General features: G+C 45.2%; 1 protein-coding gene across 4 annotated transcripts in view; it reads right to left on the bottom strand.

Moving 5' to 3' along the window:
• MRTFA (myocardin related transcription factor A) overlaps window positions 1-17,304 on the bottom strand; it is a 93,955-nt gene that overhangs the window by 5,067 nt on the left and 71,584 nt on the right. For 2 of the 4 annotated variants that reach the window (XM_079304671.1, XM_079304669.1), the window contains 9 exons: window positions 9,877-9,932; window positions 8,222-8,297; window positions 7,401-7,562; window positions 5,825-6,000; window positions 5,209-5,364; window positions 4,469-4,719; window positions 3,949-4,120; window positions 2,577-3,692; window positions 1,403-1,534 (listed from right to left, as the gene is read on the bottom strand). In XM_079304671.1, the coding sequence (XP_079160797.1) occupies window positions 1,403-1,534; window positions 2,577-3,692; window positions 3,949-4,120; window positions 4,469-4,719; window positions 5,209-5,364; window positions 5,825-6,000; window positions 7,401-7,562; window positions 8,222-8,297; window positions 9,877-9,932 (2,297 nt within the window). Of the gene's footprint in view, window positions 1-1,402; window positions 1,535-2,576; window positions 3,693-3,948; window positions 4,121-4,462; window positions 4,720-5,208; window positions 5,365-5,824; window positions 6,001-7,400; window positions 7,563-8,221; window positions 8,298-9,876; window positions 9,933-17,304 lie in introns of all 4 variants that reach the window. The other 2 variants (XM_079304670.1, XM_079304668.1) reach the window with 1 other exon arrangement.

The raw sequence follows: 17,304 nt of genomic DNA, 5'->3' as shown, positions 1-17,304 counted from the left end.
CTGGAAATCTTCAGCTGATTTTTCCAATGCTAAAGCAGTCACACCACAAACCACCTCCTCACTTCTGGACGGGGAGAGCCTCATCTGTCCAAGCGGGGGATTCCTGCAGCACTTTGGAGAGAAAGGGCACTTCCCTTGTGTGTTCAGCCTACTCTGTGAAATATATCCAGGGCCTGTCTTCTACCCCCCTCCTACAGTACCTGCTTTGGGCTCACAAGCCAGCTTTACTCAGCAGCAAGTTTCACAGCCTGGTGGTAGGGAAAGAGTACCAGAGCACTCAGCAGCACCAGAACTCCCAAGGAAACCCCAAGTGTTGCAGGAAGTGGTGCTTATGACTCAGCTTCACCAGATGAATCAGCACATAACTGCCCATAAGAACGGCTGAAATGAGCATCAGGCCTTTACAGCAGCTATGCATGACCCACATGGAAACCTGCTCCCCTGGAGCAGCAGCTGAATTCCACTTCCAACGTGTATGTACTGATGGACCCTTGCCCATCCTGTTTTCCCTGGAACTCTGCTCATCTTTTCTGTGACCCACAGGTAGAGGAGCGATCCCAGACCAGCTCTTCTGGGGTCCACTCTTCCTGAGAAGGGCTGGAAGCCATGGCTGTGGCACAGGCCACTGGACATCCTGGGAAGGTACCTTTTTTGACACACTGGATGGGCTGGTTTTTCCAAAAGCACCAATTTTCAGGGACTGCTTATGGAAACCATTGGGAAAGAAAGGCTGCAGGTTTGGAGGCGCTGGAGAAAGTCAACATGGTGACCAACATGAGACCGTGTGACTGCCCTGTGACAACCTGCAGACCTGGCTTCTGACCCCACAGGCAGGCAAAAGGATTGGAAGTCAGTACAGACACCTCTGGCAGCACAAAGGCTAAGGAACTCCGAGGAAAAAGGTGCCTTCATTTACCTTCTGCACATTCTCTAAGGTCTCAAAGCAAACCAAGGCACTGACCCTTTGCAAAGTAGATATCTCACTCTAAATATACTAGAAATTACATCTGTCTTCATATCCTTTCCAGGAACTGACTCAGAAATGATTCTCCAAGCTCTAAAAATTCTTCATAATTTTTCTGTATCTTATTTTAATTACAGGTTAGAGAGCTAAGCAGGCTAGAAAGGGAGATGTACAGCAGAGCCTCTTTACAGCCAACACCTGGAGAGGGTTAAAGGCAGAGGTGCCCTCTTTCCTGAAGCAGTATAGCACTTCACAAGGCAGTGATTAATCTGGGACACCCCTATGAATCAAGGCTGCCCACTCTGGCCCCTCATTGTTTTTAATCCACAGACAACAATCCCTGGTACGTGGTATGTCTGTACCCACTGCCTGTGGGAACAAGCCCTGGCAGGAGGCAAACAAAACCAAGTGGGAAAAGTGAGCAGGCAAGTGAGCTACCTTAGATTGGTCTGGTCCTCTGGGCTGCTGCTGCTGCTGCTGCTGCTGCTGCTGCTGCTGCTGCTGAGGGGTGTTTGCAGGTACCTGACACGGCAGTTGGCTGGAAGTTTTAGCAGGTGATGATTGTACATTCTGGAAAGAAAAGGGTATCCATAACAAGTTATTCCCAAGATATGACATGGACACTGGGCTTAGGTTTCTTACAGGATTTATACGTTTGTTTTTTCCCCACTCTTTATTATTTATGAAATTCAATCCTTCTCTTTCCCTAAGCAGAGACATCAGACTGGATGCGATTAGGAGTCCTAAGAGAGGAGGCAGTGCCAGCCTAAATCCCTGGGCTACCCCTGACACACCTCAAGGACTGCCAGACCTGACACAGGAGCTGAGCCCTTGTGAGCAGCAGAGTTCAGGTGAGATACTCTGGGATTTCAAGGCTGACACTGCACTTGCTCTGCAGAGAATGAAAATTATCTTTGATGTCATGGAAGGTGCTGGGGTTTGACTTACGCCATCAAACCTGGGCATATTTATCCCTTCCTGGAAGGAACACTCGGAACACTTCTGTTAAGTGCTGAGCTCATGCCAGCAGGGGAATAGTAAATCATCTCTGATGAAAGACTCTGTTAACACTGAAATACTGACACGCATTAAAACAAAGAGCAGCCAGAAAGCAAACAGGCTGCTCCCAGGGTCTGATTTCAGGTCTTGGTAGATAAGATGACCCATCTATCACCCAACTACGATCTCTACAGTTAAGGACATGAGGTGAAATACACTCTGCCCATTTTATTACCATGGGCATAGCTGCTCTTTTAAAAACTAGTGAACTGTGGCAGCAAACCCTTGTCGTCCAAGCCCGAGGTCCTGCCTGACAAAAGGCAGAACCATGTGTTTGGAAGAATGCTGAACAGCCTGTGATGCACAGAGCCAATCGTGCACTGCTGTACACAGCTCATCATTGTCAAATTCCAGTCTTTTTGCCGAAGATCTGCTTACACTGCTCTGTTTTACAAAGCCATGACCTACCAACCACCGTAGTGAGCAACTCAGCCCTTTCAGTATTTACTGCATGAATTTCCACCCCGTTAAGTCATCCTATGGTAACCGGAGTGGAACGAGGAGAGAGGAACCCAACTGCCTGCAGAAGTGATGGCATCTGACCCCTGCCTACCTGCAAGGGTGGGCAGCTGCTCCCTGCCATCCAAGGGTGGGGAGAGAGGCCCTGCCTCTCAGCGTTCTGCTTGGTCACGGTGAGGACGATGTGGGTCCCTGTGGAGTCAGTGATGAGGGGGGGGGAAGGGGTGCCCTTGAGGTCGCTCAGGGCGCTCCCTTGCTCGCCAAGGAGGAGCCGTGGGCTCTGGGACTGGCACGGCGGCTCTGCTTCCGTGGCTGGCACCTCCTGCTTCACCAGCACGGCTTTCTTTGGCACTGGGCTTGGATTCGAAGTGTCCATTTGGCTAGCGGTTGGTGCAGGGCTGAATTGGTCTGTTTGGCCACTGGATTGCTTTGCAGACTGGCAACTCAGGAAATCATTTTCAGTCTTGACCTGGGTGCCAAACGCTCCTGGTTTGGAGGCGAGGGCTGTTCCTTCTTCCACGGCTGCTGGGGCTGGCTGTGACTGCTGAGAGCGCTTCTCCTGCTCCAGCTGTAGCCTGAGCATCTCCACCAGCTGCTGCTTCTGTTTCAGCATGCGCGTGAGTTCCTCGATCTGCTTGTCCTTCTCCTGCAGCATCTGGTCTTTGTCCCTAACTTCTGCATCTCTGCTGTTACCAGCACTATACTGCTCTGACCTGGGTGCCGCATTTATGCTGCAGGAGTTGGACTTGGAGCTTTCTTCCTTCACCAAGAACTGCACTGGGGATGTCTGCAAGGTGAGCTGGGTCAGAGGTGAAGTCACCATCTCTCCAAAGGTATCTCCAGTGCCTGAGTTTTCATCCCCTGTACTCATCTGCGAGCGCTCAGAAGGAGTTGGAGAAACAGGAGGAGTTGAGCCTGTGCTCCCAAACTTCATCACGCCACCACCAGTAACTGTGGCCACAACCACTTCTGCTGGTGCAATGCCAGTGGTGACCAGGGCCGGCCCTGTGCTCAGCCTGGCAGTTGGGAAGGCCACCACCACTTTGGCAGCTTTAGGGAGGACAGCTGCTGTGCTGGGCTTGGGAGTGGGGGTTGTTTGGCCGGCTGCACCGTTCTGCTCCTGGTAAGCTCGGAGACGCTCAATCAGGTCCGTCTTTGTGCCAGAGACAGGCAAGGCCCTCAGCTTCAGCTCTTGCTTCAGCTCTGCTACCTGATATGGGGTGAAAAAAGAGGGCAACATTAAGAGAACTTCTAACTGAACAACTGTCAACAGAGCTATGAGACAAAGGACTAAACCGATCTTCCTGCAGGCCAACAAACCTCAGCTAAGATGTGGGGTAACAATCCCAGTTGTTATCGCTAACTCCTGTCAGTCCACCTGAGCCCTGCTCTGGGGCAGCAACATCACTCAGTACTGCCATCTGGAAATGGCAGAAAGGCTCTGTGCAGCTCCACAGGACATTTACCTTCATCTCATCCAGGTTGGCAGGGAGAGGGCCAGGCTTGCCCACCGCAGCGTTGCTGTTTTGTCTCATCAGCCCACTGGAACCAGAAGATACTGAAGATGTGCTGCTGACTGTGGCAGAGAGATTGCGTACTGCAGGGGCACTGGCACCACTCTGCTGCTCTCCTGGAGGCCTGCAGGAAAAGAAAGAACACAGACGTCAAAACCAGAGTGGAAAGACACCAGAGGCCCTCAGTGTCCACAAACACACAGTTCAGAAATGTCTGGGTCACTGTGCTGTCCTAGACTCTGAAGCACACCAATGCTCTTGGCTATATCCATGGCCCCACATGCCAACCAACTGACTTCAGCTGCTTTTGTCTGATCTTGCACCAGCTCTTTCTGAGGCCCTCTGGAACCTACATGACTGAGTGTGCCACACCTGTCACACCCAGTGGCCACCCCTGACCCCCAGAACATCGCATCTCTGGTAAGAGTGCTGGTAAGGGCTTGCTAAGAGAGCTGCCACTGCGGACCCGTACTTAGGTGGGGCTGGCAGGATGGTCTGATAGTTGTAATGCTGCTGCTGCTGGTTGAGGATCTGAAGCTGAAGAAAGAGCTGCTGTTGCTGCAGTATTTTGGCATAGGATGAATCCATGGGAGGAGCTCCCTTGTCCTGCTTTTGGTCCGGGGGAATATACTGATGATATTTAAGCTTCTTGACTTTTGGCTTCAACTCCTTGGCTTTTTTACTGCGCTGAGACTTCTCACTAGCAGACTTGGGCTGGCTTTGCTATTTAGAAAAAAAGGAGGAAGCAAGTAAGAAAGGAAACACTGATATAACATAACACCCCATGTAAACCAGAACACACACCGGGATTTTAGCTTTGAAATTCTCTGGTTTGCTCAACTCAGGGTCTTTCCATGCTTCTCAAACTGAGACATTACAGACACTGCACTGGCAGCAGCTTATGCTGCACCATAATGCAGGTCACCTTTCCCTGCACACCACATCATTTGCTCATCCAGTGCAGACTCATTGATCTAATTATAGATAACACTGATTGTTTCAAAACATATTGCATTCAGCATCCGTTATGTAGAAGGTGAATACACCATGGAACAGAAAACCCAATTAAATATGTTACAATTAGTGTCAGAGGAAGACACTAGTGAGAAATGTTTCCTTTCTTGACATCTGTTAATCTAATACTTCCAACTCCAAACCTGCTTAAAAGTAACCTTCAGACTACAACAATGAAGACATCAGCCAAAACAGTACCTTAATGAGTGTTGGTGGGGGCTTGGCAGCAGTAAGAGCCACTCCATTGGTAAGACTAGGGGGCAGAAGAGGTGGAGGTGGCAATGGTGGAGGTGGCTGCTCAGGTAGGAAAAGAGTTTCACTGGAGTCTGTGCTAATCTGCAACTGGGATGAACCCTGAAGAGACAGAAAAAAGCATAATGAATACACACAAGAGGAGGGAAATAGTTTAACAGAGTGCAGCAAGTGTCCACTTAGAAGGAAGGAGCATGGGCTTCAAGTCTTTAATCGGACTCCTTTAACCCACTGCTTCAGTTGTCCCTGAGAAGCAGCACAACTTCTTAGGGCAGAAAAGGAATCAAAATCCAGCACCTGTATCTCCCAGCATTTCCTGCTGGGACCAGCTGCACACAGGCTGCATCACCAAGCAATTGCTGCCCACTTCCCCATGAGGCACCACCATGAGAGTTTGTGAATAACCAGAGGAGGACATCACTGACACCACATGGAGCTAAGAGCCCTTGTGAAATCTCACAGACTATACCTCTTAGGGAAGCCTTAGTCTCATTTTTTAGGCTCCTCTGCCACAAATCAGCATGAAGCTCCAGGGCACTGCAGGAGGCCTCCACATTCTCACCTGAGCTAGTGATGTACCAGTGGTGCTAGGGAGAGGCTCACAAATCCGGGAGTCCATTGGCGATGGCACAGACCCTTGGGACTCATGGCTGGCTGGCTGCTCTGGGGAGAGGGCATCACTGCTGTCCTCATCAAAGGAGGAATTGTCTGCAACCTTTGGGTAGTTCACCTGTCCAACTAAAAACACAAACATCAACCATGGTCTGTGAAGTGGAATAAGAAATGACTTCACTTGACACTAGATGTTTCACAAAGACAATGATGGCATGGAAAGAGTTGTGCTTAAAGCACCAGTTAAAATGAGAGAACAGAGTCCCAGCTGGATCAGGTTTAAGTGTTTTCATTCACTATCTATCAGTACAATAAAATATTATGGACAGGGGTGAACCATTTCCCTTGCTTCCTAGCCAGGCAAGATCAGTGAGTGTAAGAGATACTCAGGTCTGCCCAAACCCAGCTCTGTGGCATGGCTTATTTCATTATCCTCTGGCACCAAAGAAGATTGGACAGTATAAGGTTGAGTCATGGTTTGTTTGGTGTTCATCCTGTATGGTGGAAGGTAGAATCTCTCTTGGATTCTTCTGTCTTGAAGACAGAATCCCAAACTGTCCTCTAGTCTTACAAGCAACAACAGTTAGGTGGTGGCCCTGGCTGCTATTTGCATTTCTGTCCATCTGCATGCCCAGTAAATAAATTCACATGAGCATACGCTGGTAATGTACCAAATTTTTTTTTAGACTACATTTTCTCAAATTAATCCTGCTAAGCAGGGAAATACTGTCATTTGCACCTCACCTAAACTCAAGAGGAATCCAGAGATGTACTTCGCTCAGTAAGAAGGAAGCCACATCTCTTATGCTTCAGTTCACAAGTTCACCCTTCCTCAACTACTTCTTCTTCAATAGTGAAGCCAGGCTCTTTCACAACACTGTCCTTTTCCTTTTTTATGGAAAGTATTCCATCCTGCTCATAGTTGTGTCCCATTTGTCTTTACAGTAGCTGTGCGTGTTTGAATAACCACAGACACACAGATTACTCAGTCTGGGGAGACAGGAAAGAGCACTGCTGAGGCAGTGGGAAGGCTATTCCTCAGCATTCCTTTCAGCCCTTGGAATGGCACTGGCATGATTTACATCTGTTCTGGTTTATTTTTAAAGGGGTTGAATCTTCTGAAGTTTTTGAGTTCACAGACATCTTTTGTTTCATCACACCTGTTTATATTCTGTCCTGATCTAAGTCAGTGGGTTCCCCCTGACCAGCACTGTTGACATGTTATACTGAGAGAGGGATTTTAATGAGACAATCTAGGGAATACAATCTTCAATAGTCTTTCATGTCTTTAGGGTACACAACTGCTTTCATATTATTCTGGAATGTCCACATTCCCTATAATTTAATGTATCTGGCCCAGAGGGGGACCTGCTTTTTTGAATCTTCAGGCTGAAAGCCTGTGATTCTGGGCCAGGAAAATGAGACCAGCCATGGGATTGCACTGCCTTATTTATGCAGGTGAATTGATAGGTAATCACAGCCACATGTGAGAAATGCCCTCCATAAAGCTCCTCCTCTGACCTTACCAATAATAGCTTCCTTTAGGCTCGATTCCACAGGCAAGATGTTCTTCTCCACCAGCTCCATGGGCCCTGGCCTCTGTGCTATCTTCTCATTGAGGTCATCTGCCAGTCTGGCTCTCTTCAGCTTCAGCTGCTTAGCCTGCAAGGAGGGTTCAGCTGAGGTTTCTGTTTGGGGGAAAGTAAATAAAATGGCATCAATCCAACAATGGTCAACCCATGCCCTTCAGCAGTACTTTAATTCTATTTTGAAAGGTAACTGTAGATAACAGTAGGTAACTGTACAGAAAAATAGTTGATAGATAACAATATGCACTACAAAGATATGACAGATGTTATATATGTTCAGGTTATAAAGGTAACTACAGTAGCCCTTGTAACAAATTCACTGTTCTCAAACTGATGTCACCCAAATCTCATTCATCTTTTCCTCCTGACTGTGCCTCAAGCTTGGTGCTCAGCAGCAGCATAGCACTCCCTCTCTGAAGCTGAGGTTCATTACTAATCAGATTAAATCTGCCTCACTCCCTCTTGGACATTTTACAGTGTCTTTCCTTAGCAAAAGAGCAATCCATGGTCATTCTATTTTATTGTTGCTCAGCTACACAAAACTGCACAATTTGAGTTCCCACAACAGATTTTTCTGAGAATAATCCCTGAGCAAGCAGAGTTCAAACCCTCCCAAGGAATCATGCAATGGACATGATCTTCTGCCTGCTCCCAAGTGGAAGGAAGCTTTGGAGGACAGAGGCAAAACAGAAACCTGTTAAAAAGGTAATTATGATAGAGCTTATTGTTGATGTTTGCATGTTCTGCCCTTGCCATACCTTCCAGAATGTGCATCCTAACCAGCTCTGATCTCTCTGGCCGGGACCGGATTTTGCGTTTCAGATAGTCCTCTGTCTGCAGCAAAAACAGACAAGCAAGAACCACTTTCAGCTGATCAGACACAGGAGTGAGGTAATCTCGAACAGCACAATGAAAAGAAACAACCATCTTTAGGTGTTACTGAGATCTAAGTAAGCACAAAACAGAGAAGGGACCTATCTCCTGTCCCAGAGCACCCAGAGAATGAGCTTACTCTAAAGACTGCCTTCTACAGTAATTGCCTCAGTCAATTGTGCAATGCTGCCCCATTTCCCCAGAATGGAAATTGGTAAGGACTTCCTCAGGAGCTGGAGTCCTCGTTTCCCGTTGTATGCACCACCACCAACTTGTCAGGGTAACACCCATGAGATTTCTTTTTACATTAAAGATAGATGCACTGGTTCCATTGTTCACAAAAAATACTGTCATGTACTGCTGGCACTCAGGGCTGACTTGTGGTTTGAGCATACTCTTCAATTTGATTAAAGATATGCTATTTGTTAAGCTAAAGACCCCATGCAGTCCCTTGAGGGGCAGAATCTAAATGCTGTGACAAGGCTTATTTCACTTTCAGAGCTGCTTTTAGCTCTGTCTTTGGAGAAAGTGCAATGGAGCAATGTACAGAGATGACCTGACAGGCTGAATGTGTTACTCTCTACACTGCTGGGGAATGGGAATGTAGAAGCAGCAAGTAATAGATTGGTAAGTACTGGACATCAGGATGGGCCTTCAGAGAAAGTAAGTATTAAAGTCAGTCAGAAAACTGCACCACAGTTGCTCAACTGCCCACATAAAAATATTAACTTAATAAGGTTTTAGGAAAAAAAGAGATAAAGGAAAAAAAGATAAATAGGCAAAAGCCTATTGGTCACTGGTTTTAATGCAAAGTCCCCCGTTGCAATCCTTCCACAGTTTAAAGGGCCTCAGCTGTTATTTTTCTACTTATGTTGCTTTCACTTTTAAAACAAAACTTAGTCATAACAAGTTTCATTCCACTGTAGGCTAATCAGAAAAAAATATCCCCAGAGGCCTTCTGAGGAACAGAAATTATCAAGAAACTCCCCAATTAGAAATATTTCATACACATGAAACATGATGCCTGGCTTCCTCTTTCTGTAGAGCCAGAAGTCTATGATTTCAATGTCACAAGATTTTGGGGGGATCCTCTCTATTCAATTTTCAATTTTTCTAGTCTCCTAGGTAAAAATTGCATGTGCAGGTAACAGTGGAACTTTCCTCAAAGATGGAACTGAGCGCCGCATGATAAGAGCATTTAATAACATTTAAGGGCAAAACAAGCACCATAAAAATTAAAATGTCAAGTATATGGACAGTGGGGAAGAAGAGTATCAGTCACTTCCAGAAAGATTACCCTAGGGAAAACCCAGGCACCATATTCAATGGGCTTTAGGCACAACTAGTTCACTGAGGGTTAACCAGCACCACATGCAAGCTGCAGAACACCCCATCCAATACACCTCTGACCACAGAAAGCTGTATTGCATCCAGAATATGAACAATTCCCTCCTGCATCTCATTAACAGCTACAGGATGCCCAAAACACAAGACATATTCCTGACTTTCCCAAAGCACTGAAGATTATATTGCATCTTACCCTGGCCCGCTCCAAACTCTTTCTTTGTTCATGAAATGCAGCTGGACTTTTCAGAGCTGTGGAGAGGAAAAGCATTTAGAGAATGAATTAGAATGATGGAAGTTAGTTCTCTCACTGCACAAGCCTTCAGGCCAACTGAGTTAACAAACACATGGAAGCAACTGCCTCCTGCACCTTCCAACACAGTGAAGCAGATCTCCAGCTGGTACAAAGCCATGGGAATTGCCATACTTCATCTGACAGCACAGGGACACAGGAACTGATCTGAAATTTTTGTGGCCCACTGGAGAGTTCTAATACAGGTACACTTCTAGTCAAACTAATCACTGTTCCCAAAGTTAGGTCCAAGAACATGATTCAAAAAGAGCCCCCCAAAAAAGCCTTTTACAAGCTTCAGCAGATAGTAAGATATCCAGATCCCTTATGGGAATGGCTCTGAAACATTGAAGAGGTCAAACGGTTGGAAGGATGGGGGACAATGCTAATGAACTGCAAATCTCCTTTACTATCTTTTAATGTCAAAGGAAGCTGCAAGTCTTTTCTGAATCTGCACCTGTGTTTTGTACATATGCAAGGACTGGCTGCAAATCCTGCAGTCCCACAGGACACATACACTGCTCCCTGGAAGAGAAATTATTGTGAGAACAGGGACACTCAGAGAGAGAAGTACTTCTGTCTACTGACAGAAAACCACAGCTTGAGGAATTAACTCCAGCTCTCACAGAACAGACCTTCTCACCCCCTCGGGCCCTGTTTAAAACCAGAGCCAAAATGGATCAGGTTTTAAGAACCTGATCCTCTGCTGTCCAGGACCACACTAACCCTGGAGGAATCTCTCACTGTGCCTGGCTCCTCTGGAGCACACAAAGCTCACGTCCCACAGTAAAACCAGAGAGGGAAGGTGGTGATGGTGTCAGTAGCTCCTCACAGCTTTCCTGAAGCTGAAAGTAGTTTGTTTGTTTGGGTTTTTTTATGACCATACTGTGGTTTGTATTAAGAAGAAGCTGAAGGGAGCATAATAATTTATTTTCATATTTCTGAAATACTCATATCTTAAACTGTATGAATTACCATCCAGCTAAACAGAAAAGGTAAAGAACTTCAGCTTTAAAGATAAGTTGCAAGTCTTTTGAAGATAGAAAACTAAGCTCATAGAGTTAGTAACTCCAAAGTGTCGCATCTACATCCTGTGAAAAAGTCTGTTCATATTATTTTTCACTTAAGACCTGTTATTAAGTATTTCTCAAATATAAGTTCATAATGAAGTCTCAAAAGACTTAAAAGCCCCTGCATAAATACAATGTAAGAAACTACTTCTAATGCATGTGGAGCCTTCCATGCCATTTCCTACAGAACAAAATCAAGTAGTCACAGAAAGTGTTGACACATTCTGTGAAATACAGAGTTCCTCTGATGGCAAGATGATTTTTTGCCTTTTCTTTTATATACCTTTTATATAACTTCTATGTCTCCTCAGTATTCTTAGCATGCATACTTGTGATTCTTTAAGTCTGATAACTTAGCACAGTCCTAGTGTTTTGTTAGGCCAGGAGACAAAACATCCTAAAGGCCTCATAGTAGGAGACCAGAAAGCCCAACACTATCCTGGGAAATCAAGGTCCCCTCCAGAACACATCCTGTAAATTACAGATTTGGCCCATCCAGGGGGAGCTCCTGGGATGGGGAAATACCACACCATTCCTGCAAGGCCTCCCACTGGAGCATCCTTGTTAGATATGCTCATTGGTAAGGTCTATAAATTGCACACACAATCTACCATGTGTGTGCACTGCAGCACATCCCACCTTGGCAGAGCAGTGCACAGTAAGGATCCTTATTAAAATACTGAGATAAAAACCTCTTATCCCTTAACTGTATCTGGCTCTCAATTTTTTCAGACCAGGAAAAGGCATCACCTCTAGGTTCACATCAATGGGGTGAGAAGTAGAATTCAGTCCATAGGGCAGGAATTCCAAACATCCATCATAGACAGGATTTGGACTACAGAAGTGAATGAAGAATAAATTAACAATAATTGAAAACCACAGTGAGTGAGTACACAGACCCCTACAACAATGGGGCAAGTAGTTCCTGCTCAGATCAGTTGCATAAATCTGGTTGCAGGGGGAAATCACCAGAGAAAGTTACACAAGCTGTGAAATGCATTTGAGAAAAACCAAAGAGATATGGTGGGGATACTGTTTTGCAATAACTACAGAAATAATGCAAAAAACTTCCCCATCTAGCTGAGGCACCAACAAGGCCTCAGCTCATGCCTGCAATGAGATGTCCTGGGCAGTCTGGCCATGGCACATCAGTGAAGAGAAAGGAACAAACCACACTCTTTTCTGTTCTTGTGAACATTCACATGCTTGAACCTGAACATGCTTTCCTTTCATTGTGTGCATCTCACAGAAAAGCCAAAGAAAAGCTCAGGTCAGCTTGGGCAAAGCTAGCAAGAAACATTTAAATCTGCATAAACATCTACCCTGGAGATAAGCAAAGCAGGATTCATCTTGAGTCTTCAAAAGCTCTCCACCAGAATGTGCAGACACAGCAGTAATTCTTTACTCTCCCTTCCTGCCTACCTCTGCTGCCAGTATGAGGCAGCAGATGAACTTTAAGTGACATTTCCCTGACCACAGCTAATGGTCAGAAAAGTCAACTGCAGAAGTTCAGCTGGTGTCACAGGTAGTCCAGGAAAACTCTTGCATACAGAAGAACAAAGCAAGAGAATAATCCCTGAGTAGGAAAAAATAAAAACACATACGTATTTAATTGTAAGTAAAGCAGAACTGCTGCATGAATAATCTTGTAAAGACCACTTTCAGTCTCTCATGACTTGTCCTCTGGAAACGTGCACTGGGATGTAGCTCTCTGGGCTGGCAACATGACAGAGGACTTCACATTTGACCTCTGAAAATGTCAAGAGGGCACAAATCCTTCAGTGCTTCCATCAGCAATCTAGGATGAGGTTGCTATGTCAGAATAGGCTGCCTATTGTAAAATCATACTCCATTTGAAGTTAACTAATCCTTGCACATTTTTTGGCTTTGAAATGACTACTTAGCCCAGAGTTGTGGAGCAACTCTGTTAACTTTCCTACAGCAAATTAAAAAAAGGCAAAATATAATTCTATTAAAAACTCTGAAGCAATCAGGCTCTGGGTGAATACTAAAGGAGACCTGCAGTGCAGATATGCCCCTTTTCCAGCTCCTACCACTGCCCTTCCCAAACACTTAGCACTGATCCCTGCAAAACTGTTCCTGTGCCTCATAACCCATCTGGCTCGCTCAGCAGAGTAAAGCTTTATCCATTCACTCAAAATATTCACTGCCCATATTGATAAAGCTCTACCATTCTCAGCCATATCTGCTGTGGTGGCTCATTCTGGCAGTGGATGTGAATGAGTGGCTGAGCTGCTGGAACAGAACCTGTGTGAACCAGGGGGGCAGCATTCCCACTCTGTCCACAGCCCTTAGGACCTGAAGCTTCAGATATAACCACAGAGGGTTAGGGATGAGGAAACTCCAATCACCTGATGCTTTCTGACTGCTCAGCCTGCATAAAATACACTAAACTATTCTTTACAGTAGTTTGTCCAACCTGTTCTTGGAGACCTCTCATGAAAAAAAGTAATATTATTGCAGAGAAATTATCCCAGTACACAAATGTTTTTGCTATTTAAAAACCTTTCTGAATGTCTAACTTATATTTCCCTTCCTACAATTTATACTCTTTGATGCCCACCTTACCTGCAAACATTACCAAGAACTATTTATTTTCTTCTTTGCATCTATCTCTTCTGAAAACTTTGGTTCTCCTACAATCTTCTGATACATAAAATGACCAAAGGTAGTTGCTTCAACCTTCCCTTGCAGATAACATTATCCAGACCTTGGTTTGTTTAGTCTCTTTTGGACTCCTTCTGTTAAAGCTGCATTTTTGTTGAAGCTGTGTCCAGCCTAGGTTTATTATAGAGTTAAATGATTATTCAGTAACACTTCTCAGCCAGTTTCCCTTGTTTGTGTAAATAAAACAAACAACATTCACTTGTGCTTGTCTCACAATCCACTAAAGGTCTCCAATCCTCTCTTTCCAGCCAGCCACTCTTCATCCTCATTTTGTAATGTAGACATTCTGCCTTCTTCTTTCATTTTATTCCATAGTTGTTGGCTTCTCCAAACATTTTGAGTCCCAGTCCTGTCCTTCCCCCAGCCTACTAAATTGGAGCTTAATAAACGTGCAGACTGTTCCTTTGTTTACATCAAATCACTGAAAATATTGACTCTTGGCAAACACTGATTTTTCTCCCTTTCCATGACACCCAACAACCCTGCTCAACTCAACCTCTCAGTCTGACACCAAGCCTTTATTCCAATCCTGTTCCCTCACAAGTTGCATAGGCAGCTTCAAGCAGTCCCAGCTTGCTCCCAAAAACACTGGGCAAGGCTATTTCAAGTGCCTTACTAAACCCAAGAAGTGCAAAAACACATTTAACACCCTGAGTTCCCTGGGAAGCATTTCAACAAATATTTAGTCTGCTGGCAGATCCAGCTTCAGTAATGATCTCTTTCCCCCCTTTTCCACATCCCATGTGTTTCTGTCTTCCCATTGATGCTCCAATTGAACTTGTACTGCACAGGGAGCTCTGCTATGGAGCTGTTGCCATAAACATCTCCTGCACCTCTCCATGGCACTTGCCCCTCCCAAATTTAACTTGAATCCTTGATCTAAGTACAACAGCAATATGAGCTATTGGGTTTTTGTTTTCCACTGTATGCAGAAAAGAAATAGTTGGCAATGCAGAAGTAACTTTGGCAATGCCCAGTTTCAGTGAGGTTACCACCTCCTGCCTTTTGATTTTATTTCTACATGATGTGTACATGGCATTTTCAGCCTCAGTAACCTGGCAGTTCCACTTTCTGCCCTCATTCCTGTACCTAGGTCTGGGACAAAGCATGTCAGCCCTCAGTTATGCTGACAAAACCGTCTGTGGACTCCAATCACAGTTGTTTTGAAAGAGTTATTTTAACCTGGATTGGTATGCTGGTTTACAGCACGACTCCACAAATAATAGTGTCAGCAAAGCTGAGCACAACTGCCCTGCCAGACAAAGTCAGAAATGAGAGGCTGAGTTTAAGGCCAGCACTGCAGCAGGAGCCCCATTCTGCTGAACCATGGCCTCATATCTTGATTGCCCCATCCACCACTGCAAAATAGCCTGGTGTTAAAAATGGCCAGCAAGCACTAAAAAAGGCTCAGTGGCAGTCGGACAACAGCATCACCAATGGGGCTTGGGACTGCACAGTCCAGCAGGTGATCTCCACTGAGCTGTTCGCACTTCTGGATGCACTTGGACAACTCTGGTAGTTTGTAATATCTGCTGTTAGGAGGATGAGTTTTACCCCTCCGTTTTAGATGACTGACTGCAGGACTTGTTTCCTGCCACAGATGGGCTGGCTAGCAAGGATCTCATGAAATTCCCACCTATTTCTTTAGTCTCTCTGCTGCACGTTGTGGAGCATTTTGATACTTCATCTCCAGAATTCCTGAAGCATTAGCATCTTTGTGGTCACACCCTCCGCTACCACGAGAAACATCCCTGCACATCAATGATGCAACTGTTCCGTGCCTCCACCCTGCTTCAAAAATGTTGCAGCTATGCACTGCAACTGTGTTCTTCCATCTCAACCCTCAAAACCAAGCAGGGGCACAAAACTGCCATCTACATTCACCCACACCTTTCCATACAGAGGTGAAATTTGCCACTCTTCACTTCAAAGCAATGTATAATTCCTATGAAACAGGGTGCAAAACTGCAATGTCTGAGTTCAGTGTTTGCCCAGTGTAAGCCACATTTCACAGACGGCAAAGGGTGAATGAATCACAGAACCACAGAATGGTTTGGGTTGGAAGAAACCTTAAAGACCGTGTAGTTCCAACCCTCCTGCTATGGTTGCAGGGACACCCTCTAGGGACACTAGACCAGATTGCTCAAAGTCCCATCCAGCTGCTGCAAAGCTGTGCCTCAAACTGGTTCTGAAAAAAACAACAGACTGAATCAAAGCTCAGGAATCAAACTCAAATCTTCAATATAACAGCAGAGACAAAAAGCTGGCCAAAATGGCCCAAACAGGGTTTACCTGTGTGTACAAAAGCAGATTTTAGCCATGCAAAGCTTTTGAAGATATTCTTATGCAGACCTCCGAGTTCCTGTTAGCTAGCGTGAGAAATAAGTGGAATCAGAACTAGATTGATACTCTAAGAATGAAACACAACAGGGGAAGGGGACTGACCCAACTGCTGAGAAAAAGAGGTCAAAACACCCATACACCCTGCATTTGCTTATGCAGCTGACAGAAGACACTGAGGTTTGCACGGAACCAATCACAGGGAAGAAAGAAAGGCAAAAGGATCTGCACAGATCCTCCTAGCTGGAGTGTCTTGTGGGAAGCAGAGGCTGCAAAGCTTTCTGTAATTGGTGAATCACAGCTCGAGGCTATCAGACTTGTAGACTGACAGGAAGCACATGAGCTTGGCCGTAGTATCTAGCTCATCATAGACAAAAAGGTGATACTTGAACTGCAAATCAATTGGTAAGACAACCCACAATGTTTTGTAGAAAGGCTACAGCTCAATTCACAATACTGAGTCAAACACTTTGCTCTTCAGTTAGACTCACTCCTAAGGGAAAGGAAAAACCTTCCTTTGCTATGACAAGAGAAGCTTGTGTCACGTCCAAACCCAACCTCACACACGCTGATTTAATACAGAATGGCAGAAAGCCTTCTGCTGCAGCTATTCACCCCTGCTCTCAACCTTTCTCTCTCTTGTTTACTATGCTTTCGTAAAAAGATGAGATAAAGTGCTGCAAATAGGCTCGATGACTTCCGCAGTTGGTTGAGGGTGGGGCTCCCACCCGTAGGATTTGCTAAGAGACACAGAACTACAGAACCTGAACCACAGAGCAAGGCAGTTAGCACTTTCTTCCTCCCTTCATCTTCACCCCACTTTCAAAAGCATTTCTCACAGCATGGAAGAAAAAGGTATTAAAAAACGGTCATATGCACAGAAGTGGTTGTCATCTTGCCACTGGGGCAGTGTCAAAGAGCTGCTGTGTGCTGCAGAAATATGAAAAGGAGCTGGAGAATACACAGCTGACACAAGAGAGTTCTCCATCAGCATCCTCTTCTCCATTTGCAGCTCTGGGGAATTTCTCATCCAGTACACAGACCTGATCATACTTGAGAATTCTTGATACCATTCCCCAACACTGGTAAACTAACTTGGGTTAAGGCTAAAACATGAGTATCAAGTTAAAGATAGGAAAAGATGCCACAACTAGTAAATTGTGATTTTTTAAATCCCAAAATACATAGTCAGAAAAATAAAAATTAAGACTGACTTAGAAAAGGCAATGCAAAT

The sequence above is a fragment of the Erithacus rubecula genome (genome assembly GCF_903797595.1).
Source record: "Erithacus rubecula genome assembly, chromosome: 4".
NCBI classification, from domain to species: domain Eukaryota; kingdom Metazoa; phylum Chordata; class Aves; order Passeriformes; family Muscicapidae; genus Erithacus; species Erithacus rubecula.
The sequence above is the reverse complement of the archived record's forward strand: the minus strand, read 5'-3'. Positions and strand labels throughout refer to the sequence as shown.